At 40.4% G+C, this 27667-nt stretch overlaps 1 protein-coding gene across 1 annotated transcript in view; it reads left to right on the top strand.

The window, feature by feature from the left end:
• The window catches only part of LOC128656156 (FERM, ARHGEF and pleckstrin domain-containing protein 2), a 243117-nt gene that overhangs the window by 165684 nt on the left and 49766 nt on the right, over positions 1–27667 (top strand). The window contains exons 4-7 of the mRNA XM_053709896.1: positions 6458–6500; positions 21186–21264; positions 21658–21755; positions 21870–21984. Coding sequence (XP_053565871.1) covers positions 6458–6500; positions 21186–21264; positions 21658–21755; positions 21870–21984 — 335 coding nt within the window. The remainder of the gene's footprint in view (positions 1–6457; positions 6501–21185; positions 21265–21657; positions 21756–21869; positions 21985–27667) is intronic.

The raw sequence follows: 27667 nt of genomic DNA, 5'->3' as shown, positions 1-27667 counted from the left end.
GCAGGGTGTTATGGCTTAAATCCTGGTCTGCTGATGTGTCATCTAAAACTAAACTTTTGAACATCCCTTTCAAAGGAGAGACCCTATTCGGGCCTGAACTGAAAGAGATTATTTCAGACATCACTGGAGGGAAAGGTCATGCCCTCCCTCAGGATAGATCAAATAAGATGAGGACCAAACAAAATTATTTCCGTTCCTTTTGGAATTTCAAGAGTGGTTCTGCTTCAGCTTCCTCTGCTGCAAAGCAAGAGGGGAATTTTGCCCAATCCAAGTCAGTCTGGAGACCTAACCAGGCTTGGAACAAGGGTAAACAGGCCAAGAAGCCTGCAGCTGCCTCTAAGACAGCATGAAGTGGTAGCCCCCGATCCAGGACCGGCTCTAGTAGGGGCAGACTCTCTCTCTTCGCTCAGGCTTGGGCAAGAGATATTCACGATCCCTGGGTTTTAGAAATTGTGTCCCAGGGATATTTTCTGGAATTCAAAGGCTCTCTTCCAAGAAGGACTTTTCACATTTTTCGATTGTCTGTAACCAGACAAAGAGAGAGGCGTTCTTACGCTGTGTAGAAGACCTACATACCATGGGGGTGATCCGCCCAGTCCCAAAAGAGGAACAGGGGCTAGGTTTTTACTCAAACCTGTTTGTGGTTTCCAAAAAAGAGGGAACTTTCAGATCAATCTTGGATCTCAACATTCTAAACAAGTTCCTCAAAGTTCCATCAATCAAGATGGAGACTATGCTGTCTATTCTACATCTGATCCAGGAGGGTCAATATATGACCACCGTGGACTTAAAGGATGCGTATCTACACATCCCTATTCACAGAATTTTCACAAGGGTGCTAGGGTCCCTTCTGGCGGTTCTACGACCACTGGGCATAGCAGTGGCGCCTTATCTAGACGACATCTTATTTCAAGCGTCAACTTTCCAGCTATCCAAGTCTCATACGGACATTGTGTTGGCTTTTCTGAGATCTCACGGGTGGACGGTGAACATAAGAGTTCTCTCTTCCCTCTTATAAGAGTTTCCTTCCTAGGGTCTCTGATAGACTCGGTAGAAATGAAAATATTTCTGATGGCGGTCAGAAAATCAAAGCTCTTACCCACTTGCCGAGCTGTTCATTCCATTCCTCTGCCATCAGTGGCTCAGTATATGGAGGTAATCGGACTCATGGTAGCGGCAATGGACATAGTTCCTTTTGCCCGCCTACACCTCAGACCACTACAACTATGTATGCTCAAACAGTAGGAATGGGGATTATGCAGATTTGTCTCCTCAACTGCATCTGGACCAGGAGACCAGAGATTCTCTTCTCTGGTGGTTGTCTCAGGACCACCTGTCTCAGGGAATGTGTTTCCGCAGGCCAGAGTGACTCATTGTAATGACAGATACCAGCCTGCTAGGCTGGGATGCAGTCTGGAACTCCCTGAAAGCACAGGGCTTATGGTCTCGGGAGGAATCTCTTCTCCCGATAAATATTCTAGAACTGAGAATGATATTCAATGCTCTTCAGGCGTGGCCTCAGCTTGCTGCGGCCAAATTCATCAGGTTTCAGTCGGACAACATCACGACTGTAGCTTATATCAATCATCAAGGAGGAACAAGGAGTTATCTAGCGATGATGGAGGTAACCAAAATAATCTGAAGGGCAGAGGATCACTCTTGCCATCTCTCAGCAATCCACATCCCAGGAGTAGAGAACTGGGAGGCGGATTTCCTAAGTCGTTAGACTTTTCATCTGGGGGAGTGGGAACTCCATCCGGAGGTATTTGCCCAGCTGATTCAGCTATGGGGCACACCAGAATTGGATCTGATGGCATCCCGTCAGAATGCCAAACTTTCTCGTTACGGGTCCAGGTCCCGGGATCCCAAGGCGGTACTGATAGATGCTCTAGCAGTGCCTTGGTCCTTCAATCTGGCCTATGTATTTCCTCTCCTTATACTTCTGGTTGCCAGAATAAAGCAGGAGAGAGCTTCGGTGATTCTGATAGCACCTGCGTGGCCACCCAGGACTTGGTATGCAGACCTAGTGGACATGTCCTCGGTTCTACCGTGGACTCTGCCAATGAGGCAGGACCTTCTAATCCAAGGTCTGTTCACGTATCCAAATCTAATTTCTCTGCGTCTGACTGCTTGGAGATTGAACGCCTGATTCTATCAAAGCGTGGTTTCTCTGAGTCGGTCATTGATACCCTGATTCAGGCTAGAAAGCCTGTCACCAGGAAGATCTATCATAAGATTTGGTGCAAATATCTCAAATATATCAAGTAAAGAACGACTTTTATTGCTATTCTGTTTAACATGTCTGAACTTCTGGAAAGTACCTGTTCTATGTGTTTAGATGCCAATGTGGAACCCCCTCTTACTTTTTGTCCCTCATGTACTGAAAGGACCTTGCAATGTAAAGAACAGATTTTCCTTAATGCAAATATGTCTAAGGATGCTTCTCAGACTGATGAGAATCGGGGTACGTCGCTACTTTCTCCCCAAGCGTCACAACCTTTAACGCCCACACAAGCGACGCCGTGTTCCTCAACTGCGGGTATTGCCATTTTAGCGCGTAGGGCGTTATGGTTAAAATCTTGGTCTGCTTATGCGTCTAAGTCAAAGCTTTTGGCTATTCCTTTCAAAGGAAAGACCCTATTCGAGCCTGACTTGAAAGAAATCATTTCTGACATTACGGGAGGTAAGGATCATCTTCTACCTCAGGATAAAGCAGCTAAACTGAGGGGTAAACAGAATAATTTTCATTCCTTTCGGAACTTCAAGGAAGTTCCCTCTCCTCCTTCCGCTAAGCAGGAAGAGAATTTTGCACAAGCCAAGTCCGTCTGGAGACCCAACCAGGCTTGGAACAAGGGTAAACAACCCAAGAAGCCTGCTGCTGCTACCAAGACAGCATGAAGTGGCGGCCCCCGATCCGGGACCAGATCTTGTAGGGGGCAGACTTACTCTCTTTACCCAGGCTTGGATAAGAGATGTTCAGGACCCCTGGACACTGGAAATCGTGTCCCAAGGGTATCAACTGGAATTCAAAAATTCCCTCCCAAGGGGGAGGTTTCTTCTTTCACGATTGTCTGTAGACCAGATAAAGAGAGGCGTTCTTATGTTATGTAAGAGACCTCTCTACTATGGGAGTAGTTCGTCCCGTTCCAATAGTGGAACAGGGGCAGGGGTTTTACTCAAATCTTTTCGTGGCCCCCAAAAAAGAGGGCACGTTTCGACCCATTTTAGATCTCAAAAGTCTAAACAAGTTTCTCTCAGTCCCATCTTTGAAGATGGAGACTATTCGAACAATTCTGCCATTGATCCAGGAGGGTCAATATATGACTACCGTGGACTTGAAGGATGCATATCTTCATATTCCTATCCATAAGGATCATCGCCAGTTCCTAAGGTTTGCCTTCCTGGACAAACATTTTCAGTTCGTGGCTCTTCCCTTCGGGTTGGCCACAGCACCCAGGATCTTCATGCTTCATGAAGGTTCTAGGGTCTCTTCTGGCGGTTCTCAGGCCGCGGGGCATTGCAGTGGCACCTTATCTGGACGATATTCTGATCCAGGCGTCGTCTTACCAACTGACAAAATCTCATACAGACATGGTTCTGTCCTTTCTGAGGACTCACGGGTGGAAGGTGAATCTAGAAAAAAGTTCACTAATTCCACAGACAAGTGTTCCTTTCTTGGGAACTCTAATAGATTCTATATCCATGAAAATTTTCTTGACGGAAGTCAGAAAGTTAAAGATTCTGAATACATGCAGAGCCCTTCAGTCCAACCCTTGACCATCAGTGGCTCCGTGCATGGAGGTGATTGGATTGATGGTAGCGGCAATGGACATCATTCCGTTTGCTCGTTTTCATCCCATGTGCATGCTCAGGCAGTGTAATGGAGATTATGCAAATTTGTCTCCTCAGATAAATCTGGATCAGGAGACAAGAGACTCACTTCTTTGGTGGATGTCGCCGGATCATCTGTCCCAAGGGACATGCTTCCGTAGACCCTCTTGGGTGATAGTGACAACGGACGCCAGTCTACTTGGCTGTGGTGCGGTCTGGAATTCCCTGAAGACTCAGAGTGTGGATTTGGTTGGAGTCTCTACTTCCAATCAATATTCTGGAATTGAGAGCAATATTCAATGCGCTTCAGGCTTGGCCTCAATTGGCTTCGGCCAAATTCATCAGTTTTCAGTCGGACAACATCATGACTGTGGCTTACATCAATCATCAGGGAGGAACAAGGAGTTCCTTCGCAATGTCAGAAGTATCCAAGATAATTCGTGGGCGGAGGCTCACTTTTGTTATCTGTCGGCAATCTACATCCCAGGAGTGGACAACTGGGAAGCGGACTTTTTAAGCAGACAGACGTTTCATCCGGGGGAATGGGAACTCCATCTGGAGGTCTTTGCCACTCTGATTCTCAGATGGGGCAGACCGGAATTGGATCTTATGGCGTCTCGTCAGAATGCCAAGATACGGATCCAGGTCCAGGGATCCTCAGGCCGAACTGATGGATGCCTTTGGTAGTGCCTTGGTCGTTCAACCTAGCTTATGTGTTTCCACCGTTTGCTCTCCTTCCCCGAGTGATTGCACGGATCAAACGGGAAAGGGCTTCAGTAATTCTAATCGCTCCTGCGTGGCCTCGCAGGACTTGGTATGCCGATCTGGAGGACATGTCCTCTCTGCCGCTGTGGAAGCTTCCATTGAGGCAGGACCTTCTCATTCAGGGACCCTTCCATCATCCGAATCTGATGTATCTGCAGCTGACTGCTTGGAGATTGAACAATTGATTTTATCTAAACGGGGGTTCTCTGATTCGGTCATTGATACCTTGATTCAGGCACGTAAGCCTGTCACTAGAAAGATCTACCATAAGATATGGCGTAAATATCTTTACTCCATAAGTAGCCCTTGGATTCGCACCAATAGAGTTAGGATTCCCAGGATTTTATATTTTCTCCAGGAAGGATTGGAGAAAGGGTTGTCAGCAAGTTCCTTAAAGGGACAAATCTCTGCTTTGTCAATTTTACTACACAAGCGTTTGGCAGATGTTCCAGACGTTCAGTCTTTTTGTCAGGCTCTGACTAGAATCAAGCCTGTGTTTAAACCAATTGCTCCACCCTGGAGTTTGAATTTAGTTCTTAATGTTCTTCAAGGGGTTCCGTTTGAACCCATGCATTCTATAGATATAAAGTTGTTATCTTGGAAGGTTTTATTTTTGGTTGCTATTTCTTCTGCTCGTAGAGTTTCTGAGCTTTCAGCGTTAAAATGTGACTCGCCTTATCTTATTTTCCATTCTGATAAGGTGGTTTTACGTACCAAACCTGGGTTCCTTCCTAAGGTTGTTTCTAATAAGAATATTAATCAGGAAATTGTTGTTCCTTCATTGTGTCCTAATCCTCCTAAGAAGGAGCGTCTGTGGCATAACTTGGACGTGGTCCGTGCCCTGAAGTTTTACTTGCAGGCGACTAAAGAATTTCATCAATCATCTTCATTATTTATTGTTTTTTCTGGAAAACGTAGGTGTCGGAAAGCTACGGCTACCTCTTTCTTTTTGGCTGAAGAGTATCATCCGTTTGGCATATGAGACTGCTGGACAGCAGACTCCTGAAAGAATTATGGCTCATTCCACTAGGGCTGTGGCTTCTTCATGGGCATTTAAAAACAATGCTTCTGTTGAACAGATTTGCAAGGCTGCAACTTGGTCGTCTCTTCACACTTTTTCAAAATTTTACAAATTTGATACTTTTGCTTCATCTGAGGCTGTTTTTGGGAGAAAGGTTCTTCAAGCAGTGGTGCCTTCTGTTTAGGTTCCTGTCTTGTCCCTCCCTTTCATCCGTGTCCTATAGCTTTGGTATTGTATCCCATAAGTAAGGATGAAATCCGTGGACTCGTCATATCTTGTAAAAGAAAGGGAAATTTATGCTTACCTGATAAATTTGTTTCTTTTACGATATGACGAGTCCACGGCCCACCCTGTCATTTCTAAGACAGGTATTTGCATATGTTTGTTAAACTTCAGTCACCTCTGCACCTTTTGGCTTTTCCTTTCTCTTCCTAACTTCGGTCGAATGACTGGGGGTTGGAGGGAAGGGAGGAGCTATATATACAGCTCAGCTGTGGTGCTCTTTGCCACTTCCTGTTAGCAGGAGGTTAATATCCCACAAGTAAGGATGAAATCCGTGGATTTGTCATATCGTAGAAGAAATAAATTTATCGGGTAAGCATAAATTTCCTTTTTTTCTTTGTTCTCTTAAAATTTAAACAGTTTTTGCCTTTTTTTTATGCAAAAATATTTTTGTATGTGTTTAACTTCTGCTCTTTTTACGTGTTATTTTGTTGTTGGTTTTTGAGTAGTATGTCCCTTTATATTAAAAAAAATCTGGAACTTCTAGCTCTATAGGAAAGTGCACTGTTCCAAAATTTCTGAAAAAATTAAATATATTTACAATTTGTATTTCTTTAGGTATGGTTGGAGCCTTTGAAGTTTGTTACCAAGCAGTTACGTAGTAAGTATAGCAAATATTGATACAAGCCACACTTTCTTTCATGTAATTGGCAAGAGTCCATGAGCTAGTAAAGTATGGGATATAAAATCCTACCAGGAGGGGCAAAGTTTCCCAAACCTCAAAATGCCTATAAATACACGCCTCACCACACACACAATTCAGTTTTACAAACTTTGCCTCCTATGGAGGTGGTTAAGTAAGTTTGTGCTTAGATTTTACGTTGATATGCGCTTTTCAGCATTTTGAAGCCCGATTCCTCTCAGAGTACAGCGAATGTCAGAGGGTTGTGAAGGGAGTATCACCTATTGAATGCAATGGTTTTCCTCATGGGAGATCTATTTCATAGGTTCTTTATCGGTCGTAGAGATTCATCTCCTACCTCCCTTATTCAGATCGACGATATACTCTCATATTCCATTACCTCTACTGATAACTGTTTCAGTACTGGTTTGGCTATCTGCTATATGTGGATGGGTGTCTTTTGGTAAGTATGTTTTCATTACTTAAGACACTGTCAGCTATGGTTTGGCACTTTATGTATTAATATAAAATTCTAAATATATGTATTGTACTTATTTCTCCAACATAGGTGTGTCCGGTCCACGGCGTCATCCTTACTTGTGGGATATTCTCTTCCCCAACAGGAAATGGCAAAGAGCCCAGCAAAGCTGGTCACATGATCCCTCCTAGGCTCCGCCTACCCCAGTCATTCTCTTTGCCGTTGTACAGGCAACATCTCCACGGAGATGGCTTAGAGTTTTTTAGTGTTTAACTGTAGTTTTTCATTATTCAATCAAGAGTTTGTTATTTTCAAATAGTGCTGGTACGTACTATTTACTCAGAAACAGAAAAGAGATGAAGAATTCTGTTTGTATGAGGAAAATGATTTTAGCAACCGTAACTAAAATCCATGGCTGTTCCACACAGGACTGTTGAGAGCAATTAACTTCAGTTGGGGGAACAGTTTGCAGTCTCTTGCTGCTTGAGGTATGACACATTCTAACAAGACGATGTAATGCTGGAAGCTGTCATTTTCCCTATGGGATCCGGTAAGCCATGTTTATTACGATTGTAAATAAGGGCTTCACAAGGGCTTATTTAAACTGTAGACTTTTTTTGGGCTAAATCGATTGATATTAACACTTATTTAGCCTTGAGGAATCATTTATTCTGGGTATTTTGATTTAATAATATCGGCAGGCACTGTTTTAGACACCTTATTCTTTAGGGGCTTTCCCAAAGCATAGGCAGAGTCTCATTTTCGCGCCGGTGTTGCGCACTTGTTTTTGAGAGGCATGGCATGCAGTCGCATGTGAGAGGAGCTCTGATACTTATAAAAGACTTCTGAAGGCGTCATTTGGTATCGTATTCCCCTTTGGGTTTGGTTGGGTCTCAGCAAAGCAGATACCAGGGACTGTAAAGGGGTTTAAAGCTTAAAACGGCTCCGGTTCCGTTATTTTAAGGGTTAAAGCTTCCAAAATTGGTGTGCAATATTTTCAAGGCTTTAAGACGCTGTGGTGAAAATTTGGTGAATTTTGAACAATTCCTTCATGTTTTTTCGCAATTGCAGTAATAAAGTGTGTTCAGTTTAAAATTTAAAGTGACAGTAACGGTTTTATTTTAAAACGTTTTTTGTACTTTCTGATCAAGTTTATGCCTGTTTAACATGTCTGAACTACCAGATAGACTGTGTTCTGAATGTGGGGAAGCCAGAATTCCTATTCATTTAAATAAATGTGATTTATGTGATAATGACAATGATGCCCAAGATGATTCCTCAAGTGAGGGGAGTAAGCATGGTACTGCATCATTCCCTCCTTCGTCTACACGAGTCTTGCCCACTCAGGAGGCCCCTAGTACATCTAGCGCGCCAATTCTCCTTACTATGCAACAATTAACGGCTGTAATGGATAATTCTGTCAAAAACATTTTAGCCAAAATGAACCCTTGTCAGCGTAAGCGTGGCTGCTCTGTTTTAGTTACTGAAGAGCATGACGACGCTGATATTAATATCTCTGAAGGGCCCCTAACCCAATCTGAGGGGGCCAGGGAGGTTTTGTCTGAGGGAGAAATTACTGATTTAGGGAACATTTCTCAGCAGGCTGAATCTGATGTGATTACATTTAAATTTAAATTGGAACATCTCCGCATTTTGCTTAAGGAGGTATTATCCACTCTGGATGATTGTGAAAATTTAGTCATCCCAGAGAAACTATGTAAAATGGACAAGTTCCTAGAGGTGCCGGGGCTCCCAGAAGCTTTTCCTATACCCAAGCGGGTGGCGGACATTGTTAATAAAGAATGGGAAAGGCCCGGTATTCCTTTCGTCCCTCCCCCCATATTTAAAAAATTGTTTCCTATGGTCGACCCCAGAAAGGACTTATGGCAGTCAGTCCCCAAGGTCGAGGGAGCGGTTTCTACTTTAAACAAACGCACCACTATTCCCATAGAGGATAGTTGTGCTTTCAAAGATCCTATGGATAAAAAATTAGAAGGTTTGCTTAAAAAGATGTTTGTTCAGCAGGGTTACCTTCTACAACCCATTTCATGCATTGTCCCTGTCACTACAGCCGCATATTTCTGGTTTGATGAACTGCTTAAGGTGCTCGATAGTGACTCTCCTCCTTATGAGGAGATTATGGACAGAATCAATGCTCTCAAATTGGCTAATTCTTTCACTCTAGACGCCTCTTTGCAATTGGCTAAGTTAGCGGCTAAGAACTCTGGGTTTGCTATTGTGGCGCGCAGAGCGCTTTGGTTGAAATCTTGGTCGGCTGATGCGTCTTCCAAGAACAAGCTACTAAACATTCCTTTCAAGGGGAAAACGCTGTTTGGTCCTGACTTGAAAGAGATTATCTCTGATATCACTGGGGGTAAGGGCCACGCCCTTCCTCAGGATCGGCCCTTCAAGGCAAAAAATAGACCTAATTTTCGTCCCTTTCGTAAAAACGGACCAGCCCAAGGTGTTACGTCCTCTAAGCAAGAGGGTAATACTTCTCAGGCCAAGCCAGCTTGGAGACCAATGCAAGGCTGGAACAAGGGAAAGCAGGCCAAGAAACCTGCCACTGTTACCAAGACAGCATGAAATATTGGCCCCCGATCCGGGACCGGATCTGGTGGGGGGCAGACTCTCTCTCTTCGCTCAGGCTTGGGCAAGAGATGTTCTGGATCCTTGGGCGCTAGAAATAGTCTCCCAGGGTTATCTTCTGGAATTCAAGGGACTTCCCCCAAGGGGGAGGTTCCACAAGTCGCAGTTGTCTTCAGACCACATAAAAAGACAGGCGTTCTTACATTGTGTAGAAGACCTGTTAAAAATGGGAGTGATTCATCCTGTTCCATTAAGAGAACAAGGGATGGGGTTCTACTCCAATCTGTTCATAGTTCCCAAAAAAGAGGGAACGTTCAGACCAATCCTAGATCTCAAGATCTTAAACAAATTTCTCAAGGTCCCATCGTTCAAGATGGAAACCATTCGAACTATCCTTCCTTCCATCCAGGAAGGTCAATTTATGACCACGGTGGATTTAAAGGATGCGTATCTACATATTCCTATCCACAAGGAACATCATCGGTTCCTAAGGTTTGCATTCCTGGACAAACATTACCAGTTCGTGGCGCTTCCTTTCGGATTAGCCACTGCTCCAAGGATTTTCACAAAGGTACTAGGGTCCCTTCTAGCGGTGCTAAGACCAAGGGGCATTGCAGTAGTACCTTACCTGGACGACATTCTGATTCAAGCGTCGTCCCTTCCTCAAGCAAAGGCTCACACGGACATTGTCCTGGCCTTTCTCAGATCTCACGGCTGGAAAGTGAACGTGGAAAAGAGTTCTCTATCCCCGTCAACAAGGGTTCCCTTCTTGGGAACAATTATAGACTCCTTAGAAATGAGGATCTTTCTAACAGAGGCCAGAAAAACAAAGCTTCTGGACTCTTGTCGGATACTTCATTCCGTTCCTCTTCCTTCCATAGCTCAGTGCATGGAAGTGATCGGGTTGATGGTGGCGGCGATGGACATAGTTCCTTTTGCGCGCATTCATCTAAGACCATTACAACTGTGCATGCTCAGTCAGTGGAATGGGGACTATACAGACTTGTCTCCGAAGATACAAGTAAATCAGAGGACCAGACTCACTCCGTTGGTGGCTGTCCCTGGACAATCTGTCTCAAGGGATGATGTTCCACAGACCAGAGTGGGTCATTGTCACGACCGACGCCAGTCTGATAGGCTGGGGCGCGGTCTGGGGATCCCTGAAAGCTCAGGGTCTTTGGTCTCGGGAAGAATCTCTTCTACCGATAAATATTCTGGAACTGAGAGCGATATTCAATGCGCTCCAGGCCTGGCCCCAGCTTGCGAGGACCAGGTTCATACGGTTTCAATCAGACAACATGACGACTGTTGCGTACATCAACCATCAGGGGGGAACAAGGAGTTCCCTAGCGATGGAAGAAGTAACCAAAATTATTCTTTGGGCGGAGTCTCACTCCTGCCACCTGTCTGCTATCCACATCCCAGGAGTGGAAAATTGGGAAGCGGATTTTCTGAGTCGTCAGACATTGCATCCGGGGGAGTGGGAACTCCATCCGGAAATCTTTGCCCTAGTCACTCACCTGTGGGGCATTCCAGACATGGATCTGATGGCCTCTCGTCAGAACTTCAAAGTTCCTTGCTACGGGGCCAGATCCAGGGATCCCAAGGCGGCTCTAGTGGATGCACTAGTAGCACCTTGGACCTTCAAACTAGCTTATGTGTTCCCGCCATTTCCTCTCATCCCCAGGCTGATAGCCAGGATCAAGCAGGAGAGGGCGTCGGTGATCTTGATAGCTCCTGCGTGGCCACGCAGGACTTGGTATGCAGATCTGGTGAATATGTCATCGGCTCCACCTTGGAAGCTACCTTTGAGACGAGACCTTCTTGTTCAGGGTCCGTTCGAACATCCGAATCTGGTTTCACTCCAGCTGACTGCTTGGAGATTGAACGCTTGATTTTATCGAAGCGAGGATTCTCAGATTCTGTGATCGATACTCTTGTTCAGGCCAGAAAGCCTGTGACTAGAAAGATTTACCACAAAATTTGGAAAAAATATATCTGTTGGTGTGAATCTAAAGGATTCCCTTGGGACAAGGTTAAGATTCCTAGGATTCTATCCTTCCTTCAAGAAGGATTGGAAAAAGGATTATCTGCAAGTTCCCTGAAGGGACAGATTTCTGCCTTGTCGGTATTACTTCACACAAAGCTGGCAGCTGTGCCAGATGTTCAAGCCTTTGTTCAGGCTCTGGTTAGAATCAAGCCTGTTTACAAACCTTTGACTCCTCCTTGGAGTCTCAATTTAGTTCTTTCAGTTCTTCAGGGGGTTCCGTTTGAACCCTTACATTCCGTTGATATTAAGTTATTATCTTGGAAAGTTTTGTTTTTAGTTGCGATTTCTTCTGCTAGAAGAGTCTCAGAATTATCTGCTCTGCAGTGTTCTCCTCCTTATCTGGTGTTCCATGCAGATAAGGTGGTTTTACGTACTAAACCTGGTTTTCTTCCAAAAGTTGTTTCTAACAAAAACATTAACCAGGAGATTATCGTACCTTCTCTGTGTCCAAAACCAGTTTCAAAGAAGGAACGTTTGTTGCACAATTTGGATGTTGTTCGCGCTCTAAAATTCTATTTAGATGCTACAAAGGATTTTAGACAAACATCTTCCTTGTTTGTTGTTTATTCAGGTAAAAGGAGAGGTCAAAAAGCAACTTCTACCTCTCTCTCTTTTTGGATTAAAAGCATCATCAGATTGGCTTACGAGACTGCCGGACGGCAGCCTCCCGAAAGAATCACAGCTCATTCCACTAGGGCTGTGGCTTCCACATGGGCCTTCAAGAACGAGGCTTCTGTTGATCAGATATGTAGGGCAGCGACTTGGTCTTCACTGCACACTTTTACCAAATTTTACAAGTTTGATACTTTTGCTTCTTCTGAGGCTATTTTTGGGAGAAAGGTTTTGCAAGCCGTGGTGCCTTCCATTTAGGTGACCTGATTTGCTCCCTCCCTTCATCCGTGTCCTAAAGCTTTGGTATTGGTTCCCACAAGTAAGGATGACGCCGTGGACCGGACACACCTATGTTGGAGAAAACAGAATTTATGTTTACCTGATAAATTTCTTTCTCCAACGGTGTGTCCGGTCCACGGCCCGCCCTGGTTTTTTTAATCAGGTCTGATATTTTATTTTCTTTAACTACAGTCACCACGGTACCATATGGTTTCTCCTATGCAAATATTCCTCCTTAACGTCGGTCGAATGACTGGGGTAGGCGGAGCCTAGGAGGGATCATGTGACCAGCTTTGCTGGGCTCTTTGCCATTTCCTGTTGGGGAAGAGAATATCCCACAAGTAAGGATGACGCCGTGGACCGGACACACCGTTGGAGAAAGAAATTTATCAGGTAAACATAAATTCTGTTATTTGCCATGAGTCAGGTTTATGTATATTTCCTTTTGCAGACTGTCAGTTTCATATTTGGGAAAAGCATATTTAGGAAAATATTTTTTCTTACCTGGGGTATAGTCTTTTTTCTATTGACTGTTTTCTCTTTAAAATTTTGCCGGCAAAATTAGGCTCGCGAGGGCGAAAAATGCTGAAGTTTGTCTCATTCTTGGCGCAGGAATTTTTTTTTGCTGCAAAGTTACGTCCTATGACGCAAATTCGTCATTTCCGGCATCTTAGTTGACACCGAGTTCCTTGCTCAAGGTTGCGTTGTCAATGACGCGTGTGTGTCGTTTCCGGATGTTGTTCGCACCAAAAAAAAAATTTCAGTTACGTTGTGCGTCATACTTGCTGCCAAATAATTTCATTACTTAAAACCCCATTCCTATGTGCCTCTTGCCTTTTTCTATGTTAGAGGGCTATGCTGTTTGCATTTTTTTCCCATTCCTGAAACTGCCATATAAGGAAATTATATCTTGTTTTTTCTCTTACATTTGCAAGATGTCTCAATCTGATCCTGTCTCAGAAACCAACCACTGTTGGAACCCTGCTGCCTGATAACAGTTCTACCAAAGCTAAGTGCATTTGTTGTAAATGTGTGGAGATTATATCTCCAGCTGTGGTATGTAATAGTTGTCATGATAAGCCTTTACATGCAGATAATGTGTCCATCAGTAATAGTACTATGCCTGTTGTTCCTTCAACATCTAATATACAAGATATACCTGTGAATATAAAAGATTTTATTGCTGATGCGATTCAGAAGGCTTTGTCTGCCATCCGGCCTTCTAATAAACGTAAAAGATCTTTTAAAACTTCTCATAAAGTTGATGAAGTTTCTAATGACCGACAACATACTGAATTATCCTCATCTGACGAGGATCTGTCTGATTCAGACGATCCTTCCTCAGATATTGACACTGACAAATCTACTTATTTATTTAAAATAAAGTATATTCGTTCTTTGTTAAAAGAAGTGTTGATTACATTGGATATTGAGGAAACTAGTCCTCTTGATATTAAAACTAGTAAACAATTGGGCGGAGCCAACTCTTGAGCCGAGCAGACGCAGATTTTTAGAACTCCTGCTCTAATAAACAAACAAAAGCCACAAATAGCCCTAAAAAATTGTTTTATAAGGCATATTTAATCGCAGACTGAATAATAGCCTTCTCTGACTACATTTTGAGCCATCTGGCAGAGGATTACGAGACCAACCGAGGAAACAGTGTCTACGGGGATTCAGTGTCTCCCTTGGTAGTGAGGAGCCGACTGCTTTCATTGCTACAACCGGAGATCTCAGGACTCAGATGGCTCTTAATAGCTAGACTCTTTTACATGGCTCAGCCTGCAGGGACAGACCTGATCCCCTTCTTAGCCTGATCTCCCTAATTATGGACGCAATCATAGATGCACTGACTCTTCTGGGTGCCCGTATGGACACCCAGTTCGCTCACCTCTCTCAATGCTTGTCCCTCAGCCGAGAAGAAGCACCGGACTTACCAGAAGACGACTTTGATAACCTACCCGCCTCAGTGGCGCGTCTACTTGAGGGGGACAAGATGGCGGACACAGCCAGACAAGGCCTCTTCACATTCCCCCAGCAGCCTGACCTCACCGCTGACTCTGCCATGATGCGCCCGACTCCTGTTCCGGAGCGGCCGGTCGGAATGGGGGTTGAGGTGAACCTAATTGTATCCAACGGCTCTGAGGATAACTCGCCTGCTTCTCTATACCTGAAAGCTACGCACTCCGGCGCTGACATGGTGAAGACCGGCAGTGATCTGAGAGGTTCCCACGCTGATAGAGGAGTGAGGCCCAAGCCCTTGTCCATGACGCAGCACAGCAGAACTCCCGTCTTGTCCCCTGCAGGATTTTTCCCACCCAGTGAGCAACCTAGCTATCAGGGCGGCATAGTGAAGGAGCTGTTTTCCCTATCTGAGCTCCATAGTCACAGAACTGATAGCAGCCTACAGGTGGGCTCCATGATCCGGACTATGAATCGCAATGCTGAGCTAACTTGCTGTGCCCTCCGTGATCCTCAAGCTGGGCTGTGCCGGAAGATTGGCATTGGGTGATGTGCCCAGTGATATCTCATTTCTCTACTTTGGTCCCTATTATGTATCTGTGTCTTCCTTTTTCTTTTACTCTCCCTTCCTGAATGTTGAACTTAATATCTGATGGACAATCCGGTTAGGGGTTATCATAGTTGTTTTTTTTCTTTTTCTTCTCGTTTTTATCTTCTCCCCCAGAAAAAAAAAAAGAAAGAAATAGAGATACTGAAGGGTTCCACTGTAGCTCATGTCCATTTGGCTTTCAAGACGTTTTTCAATTCAAGACTCAGTGCTATATTACATTTACCATAACCTCTGTAAAACTCATCCAATGTGTTACTTTCTCTTAATGATGGGGATAGGCAAATGTGACAAAAGTAAAGCTGTTTATTATTTACTAGGTTGTTAATCTTATAGAAACCTATCCACTTCTCCTCTTGTTAATTCCCTATGTTATATTGCTGATGCTTGTGTCTGGCTACCTAGGTACTTGAGACAGGAGCACTTCTTCATATACCCTTTGCAGAACATCTCATCAACCATGTAGCATTAGCTCTTTGTGTCATATAGTTAATACCTGCACATAGCTACTTATGTTTTTTTTTTAATTAGAAGACATATTATATGCGACTCTCCTATGGTAGGATGTACACTCTTAATATACCATAAGGGGACATTCTTTTGACTTTATAACTTAAGTGTGTGCTTGATGACAAGTATGACCTCTGCATTGAGCTACTACCTAAAAGTCAGAGGTTATCCGTATTGTTCCATTACAATGTCTACTCCATGTAAATAACTATTATTATGAGGGGGTTATATGTTCTTTCTTCCTTTTTAATGATATGCCAGTTTTCAAAATGCTTATTACACAGGGGATATTCATCATATTATATAGACATTAGTACTTATACTATTAGAATTTAAGTGGCATATTCATGTTGGTTATATTAATACCTATAAAGATAAGCCTAGCGATTACCAGAAGTCAGCAATGTAGATAAATGTTAGTTAAATTCATTTCTATGGGACTGCATATTGTGACAAGTCTAGCATAGGGCCTATAGTATATTGGTTTAGTCAATGTGTGGTAGCATGGTTAATATGGTGCCACTAATATATAGGTATAATGTCAAGTATAATATTAAGCCCTCTGGTTTATAGATAGTAAACAGCCTAACATGGTGACTGCAGTTTATAAGTACAGCTTTGTAGTGGTTCTCTCTTAATAATTTACACTCCCTCTTATATAACTAGCATTTTTTCTTATATGGTTATAAGTAGGATATACTTCATAGACTAGTTATTATCATCCTAGCCAGGATCTTACAGAGACAGTCTATACTACTTTTCAGTAATGATGTTATTCCTATTCCTAACTTCCATCTTCTGTATATCAAGGATACATACAAGGATCACATTGCAAGCTTTAATACATTTATGCTCCTAGAAAATGATTTCCCCTACGTTGAATTATTAGTACAAATTTTCTGTTACTGCTGGGCTCCTCTCCTCCCTTTCCCACCGGCACCTGTTGCCTGCGGGTCATACCCCTACTCCTTTTTCCCACATCGCCTATAGCTGGCATTTCCCCAGGAGAGGAGCTCCCTCAGAAGTCCCCTATATTCCATGCATACTAACATTCCCCCCTTTTCACATAACCTTATCAATAACTACTCTTAATTATTCTCTTAATTATTCTATAGAAAGCAGACCAACTTGCACCATAAAGGGTTATATATACCAACCACGTGGCACATATCTGCTTAGTTTGACTTACACAACATTGGTTCCTGTTATTACTTTATATAGCACCAGTATGAACTAGCATTCCACAGATGTCTACCCCTAGCTAAGTGCAGGTATATATATGTATTTGGCATACTACAGGGTGGTTGGCAGCCTCTTAATATTCACAACATATTGCTATAGTTTTTCATTCCATAACATTCTCAAGCTGCATACAATTTAACTAGACACCATACTAATATTTAAGCTCCTGAAGTTAGTATTTACCTTATTGGAGATATAACACAACACCCAATTCTCTTTAGCTGATATATATACCCTTGTTTTTATGCTCATCACTCGTATAGTTTAATAGATTTGAGGTATGTCCACGCATCAGGGTCTCAGATTGTACCTGCCTCAGCTCCAAGTGAAACCACCTTCTTCTATCTTATCATTAGCTTATTTAGTAACTTGGAATCACACATTTTATAGTATGCAAACTACTTCTCTATTATATATCTGTCATGAGTATATTAATTTTCCATCTTTGAGTTCTCTACATCATAAAGTTAAATAGCCCTGTAGTCCCCACCTTTTATAATGTTTAGATCGGCTCCGCCCTCCCATTTCCCCTCTATTATGAGCGGCTTTGGCCCGTTGTTTCCCCCCCCCCCATATATACAGGCCTACGGGAGGCCTATCAACAGCCAACTCCCTACCTCTCACTTTCATTTAGCTTCTAGAATACCTTTTACTATAGAGTGGGGATCACTAGTTCTCAGTTATAAAAAACGAGGCTTCATCCATACATGTTCCAGCCACACACGTTTTCTACATGCAGTTTTACATTTCATATTCAAGCTCACAAGGATGGTACTATAACTTATGTCAATTCTTATTCTTCGGTTCTTGTCTTAGCTATTTATTTCATATCACTGAATCCAGCTTCCATTCACGTATGGCACTACTATGGATGTGATACTGTGATAACAAATGCTACATTAGTACACCAATGTCTTAACATTTGTCTCTTCATATGTGAACTGTATAAGTTTCATTATTTTTTCTTTATTGTTACTGTTATGTGACTGGATATATTCTTTATTGTGTTGTTTATATTCAATGCCTCAATAAAAAATTATTTTCAAAAAAAAAAAAAAAAAACTAGTAAACAATTAAATTCTGTTTATAAACCTCCTGTTTTCCAGTTCCTGATGCTATTTCTTATATGATTTCTAAGTAATGGAATAGGCCTGGTACTTCTTTTATTCCTTCTTCAAGGTTTAAAAAATCGTATCCTTTGCCAGCAGTTACATTGGAGTTTTGGCAAAAGATCCCCAAAGTTGATGGGGCTATTTCTACTCTTGCTAAACGTACTACTATTCCTATTGAAGATAGTACTTCTTTTAAAGACCCTTTAGATAGGAAACTTGAATCTTATCTAAGGAAAGCTTATTTATATTCTGGTCATCGCCTCAGGCCTGCCATTTCTATGGCTGATGTTGCAGCTGCATCAACTTTTTGGTTGGAAAGTTTAGCGCAACAGGAAACGGATCCTGATTTGTCTAGCATTGTTCGCTTGCTTCAACATGCTAATCATTTTATTTGTGATGCCATTTTTTATATCAAAATTGATGTTAAATCTATGTCTTTAGCTATTTTAGCTAGAATAGCTTTGTGGCTTAAATATTGGAATGCTGACATGGTATCTAAGTCTAGATTACTATCTTTCTTTTCAAGGTAATAAGTTATTTGGTTCTCAGTTGGATTTGATTATTTCAACTGTCACTGGGGGAAAGGGAGTTTTTCTGCCTCCGGATAAAAGACCTAAGGGTAAATCTAAAGCTTCTAACCGTTTTCGTTCCTTTCAACAAAATAAGGAACAGAAACCTAATCCTTTCCCCAAAGAATCTGGTTCCAATTGGAAACCTTCTTCAAGTTGGAGTAAATCCAAACCGTTGAAACCAAAGCCAGCCCCCAAGTCTGCATGAAGGTGCGGCCCTCATTCCAGCTCAGCTGGTAGGAGGCAGATTAAGATTCTTGCAAAACATTTGGGGAGATTCTGTCCAAAATCAATGGATTCAGAGTATTGTCTCTCAAGGGTACCGACTAGGATTCAGAGTAAGATCTCCTGTGAGGTTTCTTTCTCTCACGCAAATGCACTAAAGGCCCAAGCTTTTCTGAAGTGTGTTTCAGACCTGGAGCTTTCAGGGGTAATCATACCAGTTCCGTTTCAGGAACAGGGTCTGGGGTTTTATTCAATTCTATTCATTGTCCCAAAGAAAGAAAATTCTTTCAGGCCAGTTCTGGATCTGAAAATTTTGAATCATTATGTAAGAGTGCCAACTTTCAAAATGGTGACTATAAGGACTATTCTGCTTTTTGTTCAGCAATGGCATTATATGTCCACAATAGACTTACAAGATGCTTATCTTCATTTTCCGATTCATCCAGACCATTATTAGTTTCTGAGATTCTCTTTTCTAGACAAGCATTGCCAATTTGTCGCTCTTCCGTTTGGCCTAGCGACAGCTCCAAGAATCTTTTCGAAGGTTCTCGGTGCCCTACTCTCTCTGTAATCAGAGAACGGGGTATTGCGTTATTTCCTTATTTGGGCGATATCTTGGTACTAGCTCAGTCTTAAATTTCATGGTGTTCTTCTCATAAATTCTCCTGGCATTCTTTTAGAATTCCTAGAATTTTACAATTTCTAAAGGATGGTTTGGATAAAGGGTTGTTTGCAAGTTCCTTAAAGGGACAAATCTCTGCTCTTTCTGTTTTATTTCACAGAAAGATTGCTAAGCTTCCTGATATTCACTGTTTTGTACAGGCTTTGGTCCGTATCAAGCCTGTCATTAAATCAATCTCATCTCCTTGTAGTCTTAATTTGGTTTTGAAGGCCTTACAGGCTCCTCCTTTTGAGCCTATGCATTCTTTGGACATTAAACTACTTTCTTGGAAAGTTTTGTTCCTTTTGGCCATCTCTTCTGCTAGAAGAGTTTCTGAATTATCTGCTCTTTCTTGTGAATCTCCTTTTCTGATTTTCCATCAGGATAAGGCAGTTTTGCGGACTTCATTTAAATTCTTTCCTAAGGTTGTGAATTCTAACAACATTAATAGAGAAATCGTTGTCCCTTCTTTGTGTCCTAATCCTAAGAATTCTTTGGAGAAATCCTTACATTCTTTGGATGTGGTAAGAGCTTTGAAATATTATGTTGAAGCTACTAAAGATTTCAGGAAGACTTCTAGTCTATTTATTATCTTTTCTGGTTCTAGGAAAGGTCAGACGGCTTCTGCCATTTCCTTCGCATCTTGGTTAAAGCTTTTGATTCATCAGGCTTATTTGGAGTCGGGTCAGGCCCCGCCTCAGATAATTACAGCTCATTCTATTAGATCAGTCTCCACATTGTGGGCTTTTAAGAATGAAGCTTCAGTTGATCAGATTTGCAAAGCAGTAACTTTGTCTTCTTTGCATACATTTACTAAATTCTAACGTTTTGATGTATTTGCTTCTTCTGAAGCCGTTTTTGGTAGAAAAGTTCTTCAGGCAGCTGTTTCAGTTTGATTCCTCTGCTTATGTTTTAAGTTTTTTTCTTTCATTTATAAGAAAAACTTATTTTTTTGGTTGTGGATTTTATTTTCTCAGCAGAAAATGACTGTTATTATTTTATCCCTCCCTCTCTAGTGAGTCTTGTGTAGAGTTCCACATCTTGGGTATTTCTATCCCATACGTCACTAGCTCATGGACTCTTGCCAATTACATGAAAGAAAACATAATTTATGTAAGAACTTACCTGATAAATTCATTTCTTTCATATTGGCAAGAGTCCATGAGACCCACCCTTTTTATGGTGTTTATGATTTTTTTGTATAAAGCACGATTATTTCCAAATTCCTTTGTTGATGCTTTTTACTCCTTTCTTTTTCACCCCACTACTTGGCTATTCGTTAAACTGAATTGTGGGGGTGTGGTGAGGGGTGTATTTATGGGCATTTTGAGGTTTGGGAAACTTTGCCCCTCCTGGTAGGATTGTATATCCCATACGTCACTAGCTCATGGACTCTTGCCAATATGAAAGAAATTCATTTATCAGGTAACTTCTTACATAAATTATGTTTTTTTTTATAATTTTTTTTTATTATTAACTTAATTTAATGAGTATTTGTAAGTTTGTCAGGCTCATTATAGAAAACTATTGCATAATAAAAAGTAGGGTTGTCATCAGTAGAACGGTGAAAAATTACCCTTATCCAAGCAAGTTATTTTATTTTACCATCCTCTATCTTGCTCCATCTCTCATAAAAAAAAAAAAAAAAGATTTATATAAATAATTTTTAAGTATGTGCATACCTAGATGATGCTTAAGTTATTATTTTTTACAACTACTTTGTGACTTTAATTTATATATGTGTAACCATGTTTGTGTGCATCTACAGAACCAAGAAATGCCAAACTCCGCCTCGCTGTTAAGTTTTTTCCTCCGGACCCTGGTCAGCTGCTGGAAGAGTTCACCAGGTGAGATTTGATTTTTCGGACTTAAAGGTTTGCTGATTTGTACAGGACAAATGGTGGTCGCCAACAAATGACCATTCCATGTTATTAAAAAGAATGACACATTCACACAAACTCTCTCTAAAAGATTCATTTTGATATTATGTTCCTCCAGGAATCACTGCAAATGTAACATAGGAGTCATTCACAATCCTTTAAAAACATTTAGCTAAGGATTCTTCTACAAAATTCACCATTAAAGTTTATGGTTTATTTTTTTTTATTTTTTTAAGATAAATCATGTGATCAGCTTTTCTAAAGGATTACAATCCACTTCATAGTCATATAAAGACATTTAGTGTGTGTATATATAGGTGAAAAGAGCTAATAATCTAAGTTGTATTTTGCTTATTTTAGGTACCTGTTTGCTCTGCAGATAAAACGAGATATTGCTGAGGAGCGACTGGTTTGTAGTGATAATACTACAGCTCTGCTTATATCTTTTTTAATGCAATGTGAGTTCAGCATTTTGTGTTTGTGTTGTGTGGCTCTACCTGACAAACCTGCTACATCTTGTATTTTTCCCCTTTTCATTGTTAATTTTTCTTAATCTTTTATCTCTATCACAGCGGAAATTGGGGATTTTGATCAGACTGTGGACCAGGAGCATTTAAAAAATACCTACTATGTACAGCGCCAGCCAAGTTTGGAGGAACGAATCCTGCAGTACCATGAGCAGCACCTGTAAGTCTGACATTGGCATGACCTTTATGTTGCAGCAAATGCTTGGTATCTAAGTAGCTACTATACGTACTGACACTGATGCAGAGTTATAAGGAATTTAATAAGGATAGAATGTTTTCAGATTAGAAGCTTCTCGTATCAATAAGTCAGTGTAGCAAAGCAATTTGCACCATAAACTATTGGTGAAAATTAGTTTACACTTCGCATAATGAGGGAATAGCTGACTATGAAGACACCTTTTTGATATTGATACATATAAAAGACTGTATTTACTATTGTGTGCTCTGCTTTTCATAGGCATTAAAGTGCCATAAAACATTTAGAGCTATGTGCATATTACAAAAAGGGTCAACTGAGGTAAAACAGTGTGTGAAAAGTGTAATAAAAAAAGTATTTTAATAAATAACAAAAATCTGCAAAATACACTTTAAAGGGACAGTGTACACTCATTTTCATATAACTGCATGTAATAGACACCACTATAAAGAATAAGATGCCCAGATACTGATATAAAAATCCAGTATAAAATGGTTTAAAAACTTACTTAGAAGCTGTCAGTTTAGCTCTGTTGAAAAGGCAGTTGGAAAGCCCACTGCAAGTGGCAAATAAGACGCTCCCCCCTCCCCCTTCTTTTGCATATGAAAAGACCCTTTACACAAACAGGAGCAAGCTGGAGAAGGTAGCTGACTGTATTCAAATAAAAGTCGGAAAATATCAAAGCGCCAGCGAACCGGCTGGGTTCAGAATGTAAAACCAATTCCTTTACAATATAGATTAAAACAAATAATTTATTACAGATTAAAAAACAATTTTACAAAACATAAATTCTTTACAATACTTCTGAGATAGCTTTGAAGATTTCAAACATTCGTATCTAAACTTAATGTTTATGTGATGGACAGAGTGGATTGATTACGAATCCACACAGTATTTTACAATGAATAAAAATACAAGTACAAATGTAAAAACCTCAATGACTGAAACATTCAGTTATACTTCTTCTGAGATAGCTTTGAGGATTTCAAACTTTCGTATCTAAACTTAATGCATATGTGATAAACGGAGTGGATTGATTACGAATCCACACAGTTTTTTACAATTATAAAAATACAAGTACAAATGTAAAAACCTCAATGCCTGAAATATTCAGTTATACTTCTTTGTTTTAGGAATTCCTTTAATCGATAACTTAAAAACTTGCAAAATGCTGAATATAAAAATGTTAATAAAATATTCTGGAAACAGACCTTAAGTAGTGTTACCAGCTTTATCAATTCGACCGGATAGGTATATATCACAAAAAATGTAGAGGTACAGGCTGATCTTTTAGTAGCGCTACCCACTATAATTGTCAGATCAATCTGCAATAATATTCAGAGTGATTACAGGATATGTATAAGGATGGTAAGGTTATATGTCACTGTTAACTTCCAAATGTGTTTGTATAGTGTTTGTTAGACACTTTTACCGGGTCCCTTGGGTTGTATGTGACCAGAGTGGAACCGATCAGCTGCTCCTATAAAGGATCAGTGACCGTTTCCGCTAGCGGAGAGAATAAAGGATGCGTGTTCTGTTTCGGGTGATTCTGTGACAGGTAAATGTGAGTTTTCAAATATACAAAGAAACCTTATAACACAATAAAAACAATAAAAAACTTCAAAATATGCAGTACAAACTTCAAAAAAATGTGAATATCAAATCGGTGTTTCCGTGATGGGTGCAGAAATTAAATACAAATTAGAAATTCAGATTCTGAGTGCCTTTCAAAAACTTGATCCTAAAATTGTGTTTCAATATGTGTTCCAATTTAGACCTCAATTGTCACTAGTGACCAACATGATTGCAACCGCCAAAGATTGTTTTCAATACAAAAAATATATATAAATAAAAAAATCAAAAAATCGAAAAAATAAAAATGTGTAACCAAAAACAACTTTTGTTGAAAGTCAGAGTTTATGTGTTTCCCAATGTGGGTGATTCCTGTCTTCTATGTGCTTTATCAGTCTATATGGGATATATAGTTGCCTGCAGTGGAGTATGGGCTTCAGCGTCAATAGACTATTTTCAGCTCCAGCGTCACTCAGGTTATTACTTCCTTCTGCCAAAAGAAATAATAATAGTGCAGATTGTTTTTCTAATAGATAAATAATTGGAATGCTACTCACCAGTCGACGCGTTTCGGTCCAACATAGACCTTTTTCAAGACTGGTTTAATGTTAATCTAAGGGTCTTTAAATACCCTTTCCCAATAATGCCCGTATGTTGATCCCGGAATTGGTTTCCTTAGTGCTTCCGGGTCATACGGCTTATACTGTTAATTAGTTTTTACGATCTTATCTGCTTGTGTTATATTTTGCCATAGTTTTCAGATCCTATTAGCACTTTATACTCTTCGATTATTCATATGGCTTTAGATGTATTAGTCCGATATTTCCCTGATCTTATTGGTTAGCGCTTTGCTCCTTTCTGATTCGCTCAGACTTTGGAGGTGTGTAAGGGATGTTGAACCTTATTGGTTCATTGTTCTGTATAAAGAGGTATATACGTTATGTTTAGCCGATATTCCCCTAATCTTATTGGTTAGCGCTTTGCTCCTTTCTAATTGGCTCAAACTTTGGAGGTGTGTGAAGTGTGTTGAACCTTATTGGTTCATTGTTCTGTATGAGAGGTGTGTACGTTGTGTTTAGCCTTGTTGGCTCATAATTCCAAAGAAAAATAGTTCTTTGGAGTATTTGTAGTTTTGTGTATAGGAGTACTATATATTTATATTCCCAATTCCATTCTTATTGTAACAACAGCTTTCGATTTAGTCTAGTCTTGCGTTACTGCAATTGCGCACATTTTGTTCAATATTCTCATGTAGTTATATGCTATTCGTGGTGTTATATTGATTTCCACCATTTCAAATGTTACTTTAAATGGGTCGGTTATGTGTCCTAATTGTGACATTATCAGTTTGATGAACTGTGATGTTAATCATTTCATCAGTCTGATGTTTTGTATTTCCTCTATATGATTACTATATATTTCTCCTTTTTTACATTTTGTAAATGTTAGGATCGTTAGTACCTGCCTGCCTAATATGTACTTTGTTATTTGAGGACCGAGGGGGAATGGATTTATAGCTTTCTGATTTTCTATGTTATTTGGGGACAAAAGGGGAATAGATTTGTAGCTTTCTGGTTGCTTTTACACGATCATAATTCTTAATTTGTATTACACTTTGTGATTATTTCTATCACTAATCTTAGCCTTTATTAATTTTTATTAATTCTATTAAATTCATTGCTATTCTTGAAATATGATTTCCATTAAGAACCCATTGCCAGAGTAGGTGTTTTGATGACCAAATTAATGGTTATTTCAACCTTCAGATAAAAAATTTTTTTGGATAAATTAAAATTTTTTTTGTGTGAAGTAAAATTCAAGTTTAAAGATTCAGTATTATATTTTGATATATTTTCCGATTTTTCAGGGGATCCAATTTTCTTCTGTTTTCTAAGGATAATATAGGGATATTTGAATACACATGTATATCAGTTTAGGGGTCGTTTTAACCTCTTTTTATATATGGACTAGTTGTTATTATTATTGCAGCCTTGGGTCTAGCTTCCATTCTCTTTGATATCTCTTAGACATTAGTGGTTTGTAAGGCTCATGTTAGGCCCTAAATCTTTTGTAATTAATCAGCCTTTTATATAGGCCATAGCTTTGGTACAGGTTTAGATTAGTATGAGCTTAAATTTAGTTTCATACATTATGATATTTTATAATTGTGCTCTCAAATGTGTAGACTTTTTTATATAGAGTTAGAGGAGGACTTCTGTGATGGGAGATTCTTTAGAGTTATGCTCTCTTATATATAGGGTGAGAGGAGGACTTCTATGCTCTCAAAATTGGAGACATTTAAAAAGGATGAGTGGGAAATGCAACCTTTTTACTTTCTGGTTAAACCAGACTTGCATTTTTGTCCTTTGTGATAGATTTTTTAGGTTTTTTCAAAGGGGAGAATGCTTTTGTTCCAGTCAGGTCTCCACCGAGGGGAGGATGATGTTTTTCCAGTCAGGTCTCCGACAGTAGTTGTATAAACATCGTCCGGCTTTATTGGAGTTTATCCTTAATATATCTTGCCAGGACTTCTTATATATTAAAGTGTTTCGTTTTGTAGGAAAAAACGGAAGTGGCTTTTATTTTTCTAATCAATATAATACGGCTACTCCGCCGTTTTCATAGCTTGGAAAGGGCCATTCTTCTTTTTCAGATTATTCCATATTTCTAGTTGGGTGGGGGGGGCCATCAATTTCTTTTCTTTTTTATATTACCGGGTTTATAAATTTCTTTGGGGAGGAGAGAGGTGACATTCAACTATAGTTCTTTCAAGAGATGTATGTCTTTTCTTATTCTGCTGAGTGGATCTGGAGAGGGAATGGTATTCTTTTTTCGGTTCTCTTAGAGGATGTATGTCTTCTGTCTTCAGTTGTTATTCAGGAGAGGGAATACGTGTGTAGAGAGGAGATGGTGTTCATTTTTGATTCACTCAGGATATATATATATATATATCTCTTCTGTCTTCAGGTGTTATTCAGGAGATGGGACAAGTCTTCCTTATTATTCAACCCCCTTGGGTGTAGACAGTCGAGGGAGAATATCCATTTAGATTCTTCAATCAGTAGTTGCTTTCCATGGTTGCCACCTCTCCAATTTTTTGCCACCTTCTTTATTCCAATATATTTTAATGCCTTAATGTCTCCACAATGTTTTTCGGAGAAGTGTCTATATAGGGCCGTCTCTTTGTTCATCTTCTCGATGCACAGAAGATGTTCCCTTATTCTTTCCTTTAAAGGTCTAGACGTCTGTCCTACATACTGTAAGCCACATGGGCATTGTAGTATGTACACCACATTCCTGTCCTGACATCGAATGAGGTCTTTTATCTTAAAGTTTTCAGAGCTGTTGTTGGATTGGAATTCGGCGGTCTTTATGCCATTTTTACACGCCTTGCATGTATGGCAAGGAAAAGAACCTCTTACTGTTTTTCCAAATGTATCTTTCACTTCAGATGGTTTTTTCTTTTGTACACTTGGAGCGAGTTTACTTTTTAAGTTTTTAGTTCTTCTATATACGAATTTTGGTTTTCGTGGTAGTTTTTCTCCAAGAACCTCGTCGTCCATAAGTATATTCCAATGTTTGCGAAAGATTTCTTCAATGATTTTACTGTTTTCGCTATATTCAGTAATTACTGGCACATTTATAGCTTCGTCGTTGCCAATTCTGTCGACCTTGTTTTTATATTTGGTCAATTCCTTCCTCTCGATGTCTCTGATTTCTTCTACCTTTTGGTCTAGAAGTTCCTCCTTATACCCTCTCTCCAGGAATTTGGTTTTTATAGTTTGTGCTTGTTCCTCCCATTTCTGGGGATCCGGGCAATTCCTGAGGATGAGGAAGAATTGCTCGGATCCCCAGAAATGGGAGGAACAAGCACAAACTATAAAAACCAAATTCCTGGAGAGAGGGTATAAGGAGGAACTTCTAGACCAAAAGATAGAAGAAATCAGAGACATCGAGAGGAAGGAATTGACCAAATATAAAAACAAGGTCGACAGAATTGGCAACGACGAAGCTATAAATGTGCCAGTAATTACTGAATATAGCGAAAACAGTAAAATCATTGAAGAAATCTTTC

The sequence above is a fragment of the Bombina bombina genome, chromosome 4 (genome assembly GCF_027579735.1).
Source record: "Bombina bombina isolate aBomBom1 chromosome 4, aBomBom1.pri, whole genome shotgun sequence".
Lineage (NCBI taxonomy): Eukaryota > Metazoa > Chordata > Amphibia > Anura > Bombinatoridae > Bombina > Bombina bombina.
Note: the sequence above shows the minus strand (reverse complement) of the source record. Positions and strands in the feature narration are given on the sequence as shown.